This window comes from Sebastes umbrosus, chromosome 10 (genome assembly GCF_015220745.1).
Source record: "Sebastes umbrosus isolate fSebUmb1 chromosome 10, fSebUmb1.pri, whole genome shotgun sequence".
NCBI lineage: Eukaryota > Metazoa > Chordata > Actinopteri > Perciformes > Sebastidae > Sebastes > Sebastes umbrosus.
The window spans coordinates 10,468,518-10,480,500 of NC_051278.1; the positions used below are offsets into that span (position 1 = coordinate 10,468,518).

Genomic DNA, 11,983 nt, shown 5'->3' on the forward strand with positions numbered 1-11,983 from the left:
GGCAGCAGTGAAATGTGAAATGAATGAAGCTCTGGAAACAAATGGATTTCTAATGGACTTGTGATCTGACTGTGTGTTCCTTCACTGGGAGTATCTGACTGTGTTGCTCCTGCTTGTGTCAGGGTACCTTTTATATTGATCACCTGAGACCCCTAGAAGGCTATGGTAGAGCCAGAGGAGAGTCTGGGTGGGGTGTCGCTTTACTCTGAGGATGGGAGGGTTAACAGAAGTACTCGTCGTTATCAGCTCGTCCCTATCAAAGGGGTGGCAAGGTCAACAGTAAAATATGACACACTGCAGAAGGATTTTGGGAGACAAAAGGAAGTCCTTCTGTACTTGTTAGCCTCATCGATACCACTTCACTAACTGTTTTTGTGCTGCTGGATATGAAACATATCAAATAGTACACACACAAAACAAGGCACAAAGACAGAAATTATTTTTTTGTATCTTTCTCATTTGCGATTTGTCTTTTTTTGCTGCTATTTTACTTTACGTTGGTATAAAACAAATTCATTGGGGTTTTGTGGTTAACAAGTGATTTGTCATTAACTAGGGCTGCAGGATATGATGAAAATATGCAATATGTGATAACATTGAATATCATGATAACAATATTACTTGCAATAAATAAACAGATATTAAAGTGTATTCAGTTCTGCCTCTCTGCTGCTTTCAGTAAACTGCTTTAATACAAAAAATTGCTTGTAAAATTAAAAAATTAAAGGAAATTATCTCTAACATTCTTTTATTGAACAAATTCAACACTGAAAAAAATCCCTAAGTGCAATATCGCTGTCTTTTGCGATGTGTTCCTTGCATAAGTTGACATTGCGATGATAAAAAAATGATGTATTGTGCAGCTCTATCATTAATGTTTATTAATATAATGCATAGAAATTAGGGCTGTCAATCGATTAAAATATTTAATCGCAATTAATCGCATGATTATCTATATTTAATTGTGATTAATCACAAATTAATCACACATTTTTTTTCCTGTTCAAAATGTACCTTAAAGGGACATTTGTCTAGTATTTAATACTCTTATCAACATTGAAGTGGGCAAATATGCTTGCTTTATGCAAATATATGTATTTATTTATTATTGGAAATCAATTAACAACACAAAACAATGACAAATATTGTCCAGAAACCCTCACAGGTACTGCATTCAGTATAAAAACATATGCTCAAATCATAACATGGCAAACTGCAGCCCAACAGGCAACAACAGCTGTCAGTGTGTCAGTGTGCTGACTTGACTATGACTTGCCCCAAACTGCATGTGATTATCATAAAGTGGGCATGTCTGTAAAGGGGAGACTCGTGGGTACCCAGAGAACCCATTTTCATTCACATATCTTGAGGTCAGAGGTCAAGGGACCCCTTTGAAAATGGCCATGACAGTTTTTCCTCGCCAAAATGTAGCATAACTTTGGAGCGTTATTTATCCTCCTTTGCGACAAGCTAGTATGACATGGTTGGTACCAATGGATTCTTTAGGTTTTGTAGTTTCATATGATGCCAGTTAATTCACTCTAGCTATAAAACTGAGTCTGCTGCAATCTAAAAAATTGCATTAATTATTATTAAGTAATTATTGCGTTAACTCTAACAGTCCTGATAGAAATATATATATTTTGCCAGTATTTTTCATGGCACAGATACAAAGAACAAATGTAAAACTTAAAGTTTTAATTTAAAGGATTATAACCATTATTTTTCTTTATATTTCAAGGCTTCCCTTTAATTCAAATGTGGCTATTGGGTGTCATCTGATTAGGGTTAAACACAAACACTGGCAGCTTTGCAAACTGTTGAACGCTGATCAACCAACAATAGTCTGAAATAAATGTTTAACTCGCAGACCTTCAGCAAAATACAAATGAGCAGCCTGAGCTGAAGCCTATCAGGGGCTCCTGTTTTCCTTTTCATATGCAGAGCAGCTCCCTGCTATCACAAAGGTGGGTAATTATTCAATGATGAATTGGACGTATACACCGCAGCCTCAGTGGTCAAATGGTTTAACAAGTCCAGGCCTTGACTGAGCTGTATGCAGACGCTGTGACCTTTAACCTCAGTATGTCAAGTCTTCTGACATGATGCTGCAAAACTATGTAATTACTTAATTATAGAATATCATTGTATTATTCTAGTCTTGTCCTTTGACCTCTTTCCTGTTGGTTGCATTTAATGATTGCATGTCAAATGTTTCAAAATGTAAATGCTAACATACTGAATCTAAAGTCAAATAGTACAAAAGGGCAAAGGGCAGGAACAGATTTACAGCACTTGTAGGTGTATTAGAAAACAATGCAGCTTGAAGTCTACCTGAGTTATCTAACACAACAACACAAGCTAAGACCATCTCTTTTCATCTTTATCTGGACAACTTGCAGAGTCAGTGTCTCCATGTTTGGAGACGGCTCCTGAAAGTCCCACCAACTCTCTCTGAGCTTTATCCAAATCCCATCAGACGTTATACACAACACTTTGCCAACGGTAGAAGCTGCCAAACTCGCTCATTTGAAATACATTAATTCTGTATGTTCATATATATACTGTATATATAACTTACCATGTATTTCATTATCTAAAATTAGTCTGATAAAATAATAAAATGGGAAAGAGTCTTATCAATAAACCGTTTCAGCAGATTAAATACTTGCTATGCCCAAGTTTACATACAATGATTGAATGATTAAAGATCACCGGTTCAGCATATCGACTATTCAGCTGATGCAAATTCACTAGAAGGAGCTTTGTTTAGTTTAGAGATCTACATATTTGAAAAAAACAAAACATCATCTGATCATCTTATCTCTTCATGTAAATGCAAAGCATAATAATCCTTAAAACAGGAAGACGGACATGCTGCAGTACATGGCTGTGAATCACAGGGAGGCATAAACAAAAAGCTTTTACATCACAGTTTGGAAGTAGTCCTGTACTTTCATTAAGTTGTGCTTAGTTTAATTTTCATATTTGAGTTTATTGGGGATGATGTTAGACATGCATTTAAAATACAAACGTTATATAATAATTTGCTACTTTTTAATTTGGTGGTTGTGGACAAACACGCAAAATTACAAGGTGAGAGTCTTTTTAAACAAACAAATATCATGCAAACATTATGCATGACATTTGTTAATCATTTGTGAATTTATTACATTTTGTATTATTTCCTACAGTATGGAAAAGTTAATTTGTTGCATAGCCTATCCATCTAAACATTATACTATGAGGACTAGTAGATAGTGTATACTTTATTGTATTATATAGTTATTAGAAATATTATAGTATTGTATAGTTTATCATGTGGTAGTATAACAGTATCTTGCATTATACAGCGGGGAACTAGGATATAGCTACAAAAAAGGTCACTGAAAAGCTAGGGTAGGTAATCTTGAGAAACTAGCAAGAGTACGCTAGATTTTAAAAATTATTCAACAAAAAAACGAGTCCAGTGTTGCCAACTCTTAGCCAATGAAAGTGGCTAGCAGCAATAGATCCAAAAGTCCCTAAATCTAGCAAGAAAGTCCCCATTCGTGCTGAATAAAAGGCCTATTACAGGCCTGCGACATCCACAGACTGGATTTTTTCTTTATTTTGTTGTCAGAGTATTTGATTTATTGATTGCTGTCGGGATGTAATGAGAATTTCAATAAATATAACAACATTTTTTTTGAAGAACACTACCAACCCTAGCTAATACAGAATATTTTCTGGTAACTGAAAATATTATAATATTCTACTGGATATCTGATCTGTCAAAGTATTAATTACTTTCTTAATATCTTAACATCTCTCAAACATGTTTTTTTTTTCTTTTGGAAAAAAGTACAAAATGCAAGTCTCCCTCAAAAATAATCCAAGGCACACTGTAGTGTTTGAACAAAATTAAAAAGCCTTTATTTTACATGGCAATTCATGGTAATTTTAAACAATTATTGCCATGTAAAATAAAGGCTTTTTAAATTTGTTCAAACACTAAAGTGTGCCTTGGATTATTTTTGAGGGAGACTTGCATTTTGTACTTTTTTCCACCCATGTAATGAGCCTTTCACAAGACTGAATGTATTTTTTAATTTTTTCCCTTTTGTCTCTAAAGGGCCCTTATAGTTCAAGTTCAGATACATGGTACAAGATCAATGAGGAAGCCACAAAGGGGCAACATTGCAGTGAAATGTTGTTATTAATGTGTATGCTGCAGTTTATTATAAATGTATTATTATTATTTAATTTATATAGCAATAACAAAAAATCCATAATAAGAATAAATAACAATTCCATATCAAAAGGTGATTTATTGTTTATTTTTCTATTTATGTAATGCCCTCATGATGCTGAAAATATTATACTACTCTCTTAATATCTTAACATCTCTTAAACATGTTATTTTTTATTTATTTTTTCCAACAAGGAAGCCACAAGGGGGCAACATTGCAGTGAAATGTTGTTATTAATGTGTATGCTGTAGTTTATTATACATGTATTTTTTTTTATTATTTAGATAGCAATAAAAAAATCTATGTTGAGAATACCTGAAAAGTTCATTTCAAAAGGTGATTTATTGTATATTTTTCCATGTATGTAATAACACCCCTCTATGATGCTGCCCTGCCTCCTCCCATCAGTCTCTCCTCTCACCGGTGTGTTACTACACGGTCGTATTTGACAGCGACACCAACGCAGAACAAGCAGCAACTATGGCTAAAAGTGATGGAGGAGATTACTTTAAAAGAACCAGCCTGTTCTGGATCGTCTTCGTGATCCTGGGGATGGGATATTTCACTGTAAGTTCATTAATATATCAGCTATGATCGAAGTTAAGATTCACAGGATTTTCGCTCCTTGTACTGCAACTGCCACCGTGTCGTGTCGCGTTAAATGTCGTCCGGGTTCACAAAATAAAAAACAATATGAACACTTGAGATATTTTGGTGAACATGTTATGTTTTCAAAGCTTTATTCGAGGTCATTGCCAAGTCACTGTTTAGCTAATTGATATCTAATCTAATCGGCATTCATTCAGTCCACTGTAAGAGCACAGGTCAAACAAAACTAATGTCCAAAGTGCATCTGTCCACTCTATCAGCTAACTCTAGTTAATGTTTGCCCACTGGTTGTAACAGTAACGTGCCAAACTCCATTCAAAAATGTTGCAGTTTAATGCTTCCATATTCTATGGAAACAGTGACGTTAACGTTACAACGAACTGTAGTCAATAGATATTGACGTATCTTGTAGCTAATGTAGTAGTGCTTGTTCAACAAACTATATGCCGAATTGATTAATAGACATTACACATTTGTAAAATGTAATTTGTTAGAAGAGTTGTTATCCGCCGTGCTGGGTAGAAAGGTAACATGAACAAAAATGTAAAATTTTAAATGGAATTTGGTGCAAATCTCCATAACAACTTGTCACGCATCGCAGACAGGTTACTACTTGTACACAGTAATGTAAACGGGGACCGTGTTGTAGTTAGAAAATATACAACAAAATACACTGTTTCTAAGTTATTTCATAATCAGTAATAGTTAAAGGTCCCACATCGTGCTCATTTTCAGGTTCATACTTGTATTTTGTGTTTCTACTAGAACATGTTTACATGCTGTAATGTTCAAAAAACACATTATTTTCCTCGTTCTGTCTGTCTTAATATACCTGTATTCACCCTCTGTCTAAAACGCTCCGTTTTAGTGCATTTTGACGGAATTGCGTTGCTAGGCAACAGCTTGGGTCCATGTGTACTTCCTGTCAGCTGATGACATTCACATACACTGCAACCAGGAAATAAACTGGGTCCCATTTAGTATGTTTACGTTTAAAATTGTGTCAAGGGTCTAAATATTGTATATTCGTGACATCATGAATGGGCAGAAATCCTAACGGCTTGTTTCAAATGCAGAGTTTCTGAATACGGGCTGTGTGTATTTCCCTGTGGATTGAGTGTTTCGATACTTTCACAGTATTTATATATGACTTAAGCCTGCTTTATAATAAAAAAAACATTAAAATCTCACTTTTTTATAATATGGGACCTTTAAAGAAACATGTATGTGCATGTCTTTACATCCAAACCATAAATGAACTGCAGCTTCTGGGCAGAGGGGCCCTTCCAACAATACATCCCTTTGTGTTTTCCATGCACCAGTCATAGTCCAGAGGGACACATACCTGACATGTCACAGGTGGACACAAGAGGACAATAGCAGCATGGCACAATGCTACATTAGGCCATTTAGACCTCACTGGGATTTGTAGTCTGTTGTGTGAGTCTATGTGAGTTGTCATACACATCTCATGTGTTTCTTTTTTACTAGGCTAGGCCTATATTTATTTGGTACGCTTGGTAATTTCTTTTTCATATTTTTTTGTGTGAGAGGGGTATACAGGTGTAATATGGCAAAAGTGAAGCTAGTAAGTAGGTATGTCACAACACTTTTGGTATGTTACACAGAATACCTAACTAACAAGGTACATTCATGTTTAATTGTATTGGGTATAAGGCTGTCCCGACTCCTGAATACCATTTTTGTTGGGCTTTGAAATATCGGTGAGAAATACTCTAAGGTATTCGAAGCTTTGCGGCGTGGCAGGGTGACATGTTCTTCTGTCTGTCTGTCTCCATCTCCCCCGTTTCAGTGCCAAACAGCGATATCCATCTGAGAATAACTAATAATAGTTAATGTTGAATATGAATAATTAATAATGTTGTGGGGTTATTCCTTATTTCTTGAGCTATTTTGGGATTTATACATTATTATTACATACTTATATATAAGTATATAAGTATATATATATATATATATATATAAAAATATATATACAAATATATATACAAATATATATATATATATATATATATATATATATATATATATATATATATATAAATATATATATATATATATATATATATATATATATATATATAAAAAAACAAAGCATTTGAATACTGATTTGGAGGTCGATTACCATGGCAACGATCAAAGCTTCGAAGTATTCGGGTCATCCCTATTTAGGTTGTTTACTCACTTTAAAATATCTTCAACTTCATTATACTGTTATATTAACTGATATAAGTGGGCTTAATAATTATTATTTTATCTAAGTTTACCTGGTTGTAAGCTGATGCAGATCTAAAGAAGTTGATCCTGACATTAACGTAGAAGATATGGAGTCAGATTCAGAACCTAACAACACATCTACTCATTCAGCTTCACATGATAAAACTGAATGAGTAGATGTGTTGTTAGGCTCTGAATCTGACTCCGCGACCCGATCCCGGATAAGCGGTTGAGGATGAATGGATGATAAAACTTAAATACCAACCCACCAAAAAGCCCAACACGGTGCAGAACTGATTCACCTCCAGAACTGCGTCAAATTTGATATCATCTCTCAACAAGGCTGCCCTTTGTGTGCTACATACAGCTTTTAAAAGTCAAGACTAATGCAAAGAACCATTCATAGTGCCATTTTCTCACACAAGAAACCTTGAAGTCATTAATTATAACAGATGATAGTTTGGTGTCAACGAGCCTTGGACTTTCCAGTAAATGGACCGGGACATTGTGGACCACAGAGTCAGATCATGCTTCTTTTAGTTAGCTGCCTGCAACGAAATATGTGCCAGATTATTGTACAGTCATTATCAACACAAACAGTCCTTTGACTTAAATGTCATGTTTAAGGAGCCCTGAAATTTTGATTAATGTGTGTTATGAACAGGACTTGTGTCAGAGTATTAAATAGCTTATAATGGGGTAATTTTGTGTCAAATCAGATTTTTATTTACGTTTTAGATTTTCTTCAAACTTTATGTATGTGCTATTTTACAACAAAAATATATTCTGTAAAGTATTTTCACTGAATTTAGAGAATTGTATAGGTTTTTGCCCCTGGGAGGTTTGTCATTTTAGCACCCTAAAATATGAAGAAGTAAATTGTAACTTTACACAGGTTATGGCCACATTAGACCCCGTTACACACACATTTTCTGGTTTTAGGAGTGAGTCCACATCACCATATTTGCCATTTATAGGATTCTTTTTATGTTAGATGCCCCTGAAATTAGTTTTAACAACAATCAAACACTGTATTTTTAGCCAGAAGTATGGAAACATCCATATGTATTTACTTTGGGGCACTGGCCTAACCTGGGGGTCCGGACCCCCACTAGGGGTCGCCAAAGCTTCACTGAGGGGTTGCGAGGCCTTCTTGAGACAACTATTTTTCAAAACGTACAGTTGGCCTATATCAGCATTTCATTCATGTCTCTGAAGAAAACTAAATGTTTGGACTATAACATGCAATATCCATAAAATATGTCACTTAGTCAGGGTTCGTCAGTTTATTCAACGATAGAAAATGGATCTTGTGAGGAAAAAGTTTTGGATCCACTGATTTGGGGTTTCTGGTGCCCCAAAACCACCAATTGTTCAAGAGCCAGTAATGAAAAGTATGGCATCTGCTTGTGCTTTTCAATCATTTGGATCTGTTGTACACCATTATGTCTGTGCCATTACCAAATTTCATGGCTCTTGAAGTTATATTTCTGAAGATATTGAACCCTAAAAATGGCTTCCAAGATGTTTTTTAGGGGGTGAAAATGGCAAAAAGAAACTATGAATAGCATATACATACAGTTTGAACAGAATCTATAATGTAAACAAAAGCCTCTTCTGATTTTACATGAAATGGCCCAGTATGCTTTGAAAAGACAGATATGTGTATAGATAATGTATGGGTTAAAGTTGAACTACTCTGCCTGTGTTTTGCAGTGCATCGTGTTTGCACCAGAGAAAATCCCATTTGAGTACCTTGGTGCATTTGGCACCTTCTGCAGCTACCTTGTGGAAAACTATTCTGGCCTTATGTACAAAGGGTAAGTGATACGATGAGAAATATTCTCATTGACTACTTCCTTAGAGTAAATAGGACATACGCTGACATTGACGTTGACAGCTCTCACATGCTCCAATAAAAGTGTTGAGATTTTGCCTATTTCGAATGAAGGCCAATCACCAGCTTTTCTTTACAGCCGAGCAGCATCAATAACAATTCAACGATGTGCAAAGTACCCTCACAGGACTGAAATACACTTTTTAATCAACTTCAGCCTTAGTGTTTTCCCCCCATTTACAGATTGTTACCGCCACTTCTACTGGGAGAGCACTTTGCTAATTAGTCATTTAAGTCACATGACTGTTGTAGCACCATTATGACAGCAATCTAAAGATAAATGTTTTGTTGTTGTTTAAGTCATGTGACATGCATACATTATGCCGTTAAGCCCGAGTGCCCCATTCAGTGTTTGGTGGTTTGATATCTGTGAAGTGGTCTTTAGGTTGTCATGTGACTCCTGTTGATTCAGTGGCAGTTGGGTGTTACTGGAAAACAAAACATGGTGTGCAGTCTCAACATGTTCTCAGACCGCACCACTTCATTTAAACTTAAAAAACTACAATCATCATATACATATAGGTACATACATGTAATTTGATCTCTGCAGAAGTAAAGACTGTAATTATTTATCAAGAAAAGAGAAATAGAAAGAATAGAAAATAAAGTCTGAGGAGTATAACACGTTTCCTTCTCTTACAGGTGGTGGGCCGCCTGGGCTATCCATGTTTATGAGGCTTATGTTGCGTTGAAGATGTGCAGGTAAGAATGTCAAGAACCAGATTTGTCCACTAGATGGTGATGTACTCACATGGTACCCCTAAACTTCGTCTAGGAAACTGGGCCTCTTCAAACACACTAAATGTCAAGATAAATAAACATCCAAAAGCTGCCTCTCTCACGTGTTTATACCTCATGCTTCAACTTGTCATCGGACGGGGGAATTATTATTTTGTCCCAACAATAAATAAGGTGTTCTTGAATGGCATTTGTCCAATTCTGATCTTTAGAAACACAACCAGGTAAACATTCATGACCAACATTCCTCACATTTTATTGAAGTCATTTTTCTTCATTCATCACTTATTGACCCATTTATCCAGAGGAATTAGGTTACTAGGTTTTAGTGGCAAATGATAACACATGAAAGGCAGTGGGGATGAGCAACCCAGAGGTGGGGGACGACTCGAGTCACATGACTTGACTCGAGTCACATGACTTGACTCGAGTCGCAAATTTGAGGACTTGAGACTTGCTTGAGTTACGCTGATAGAAGACTCGAATTGACTTTGACTTGGTATTCATGACTTGAGACTTGACTTGGACTTCAGACAGAGGACTCGAAATTGACTTGACTTACTATTTTTTGTAGCATTATTAAAGCTGTTTTCTAGGTATTGACAAGTTACGTTCTGGTAACCTACTAGTACGTGGCAGACCAGCAGAGGCCAACGCACACGCCAGCTACCATGGAGGGGGCTAGTCTAAAAATACTAACATTTGGATTTAGTTGTCCATGTAGAATTGAGAACAGTACAGTACAGAGTACACAATTCAAGAGTGCAAACACACTGACATGCACACACACAGCGAGAAGATGAACCGCAGCTGTTATAATGGCATCCCAAAGCGGTGGTGGGATTTTACAATTTCTGGTGTCACTGGCTGCCCAACCGGCAAAACGTACTGCAGAAGAGACAAAGACAAAGACAAAGACGGGGACAAAGTCCAAAAAGCACACTTTCTCTCTCTGTGTTTGTCTCTCTCTCTTCAAATGTAAAAGAAAATACAGTTACAGTTTACAGATATTAGAATAAAAAAATGTTGATTTCTAAATTGAATGCGTATGGTATGAAATCAAATCAATGAATATATATAGGCTTATGTAACTAATGTTTTTTATAAAATATGAGCTAATTTATAATTTAATCATTTCCATGGTGTTTTATTTATGCCACATTACTTTGAATTATTTATTATTATCATTTTATAATCGGGGTGGTCAGCATTTACTTCGGGACGTTTTCATTTGGGATAGATCGCTTGACCTGAGCTATGACTTGACTTGTTGTGACTTGCTTGACTTATAGCAGGGACTCGACTTGACTTGCTTGATTCTCGCCTCAGAAACTTGGGACTTGAAAGTTAAGACTTGAGACTTTTCGACCACTTTTAGAACGAAACAGCTGCTAGCTTTACTGTAGCTCATTGTTTCTTCTTTGTGCTCCTGCAGAACTAAAGGCATCAACGACACAACCACTCGCTGGCTGTGGGGCGTCCAGACCTTTCTGTTTGGCTTCGCCTCCCTCGGCCTGCTCCTCAAGTACGACCCCGAGCGTCCCAAACAGCACTGACTCCGGCTGGAGAAGCCCACAGAACAACACCAGAAAATCAATCGCTTCCTCATGCCTCTTCCTCTTCCACTGTCTTCCTCTTTGATATGAAATCTTTGATATGAAGTGCAGGAAGACACTTTTCTCTTATACTATTTCTTTTAACATATAACATATCTTTGAAAGAGACACTACAATTTTTCCATTTCATTCCATAGATTTTCTATTAATGAACCATAGAAGTTTGTATTGATAATAATATTAACAGAGATTATTTCAGAGTTCTCTAGATGAATTGCTGGATATTTAGTGCAATACAATGGGAATCTTTTATGAACTTATTTTGTACTCTCATGATGTTTATATTCAGCCTTGTGATGGCTGTTGGGATATTTTCTCAGCTGCTGCGGTGAAGTCAGGTTGGCTGCAGATGGTGCGCTGCCATCAGCCTCAAAAGTTCTCCAGGATAAAAATAAAGAGAGCTGCTGTATGCATTACAAATCCCCATTTGCCTTTCATATACTGAAGTGCTTTGAGTTTTAAACTACAGACTGGAAGTTGTTAATGTTAACACTGCAAAAATAAAGAGTGACTTACAAACTGCATGAAATGGGTTTTGCTGCATCGTTTTTATTCCTCTTGAAACGCTCAAAATGCTCCGACTTCATTCTATATTTTACTGAAGAATTCACTTAAAACATGATGGCCTATAACAAAACACACGGCAGCCAGCG

General features: G+C 36.1%; 1 protein-coding gene across 1 annotated transcript; it reads left to right on the forward strand.

Moving 5' to 3' along the window:
- Positions 1 to 4,598: 4,598 nt before the first annotated feature.
- Positions 4,599 to 11,854, forward strand: tmem254 (transmembrane protein 254). The gene is made up of 4 exons (XM_037783450.1): positions 4,599 to 4,799; positions 8,796 to 8,899; positions 9,619 to 9,678; positions 11,150 to 11,854. The coding sequence occupies exons 1-4, from the start codon at positions 4,713 to 4,715 to the stop codon at positions 11,268 to 11,270; spliced, it is 372 nt and encodes a 123-aa protein (XP_037639378.1). The 5' UTR covers positions 4,599 to 4,712; the 3' UTR covers positions 11,271 to 11,854.
- The last annotated feature ends 129 nt before the right edge of the window (positions 11,855 to 11,983 follow it).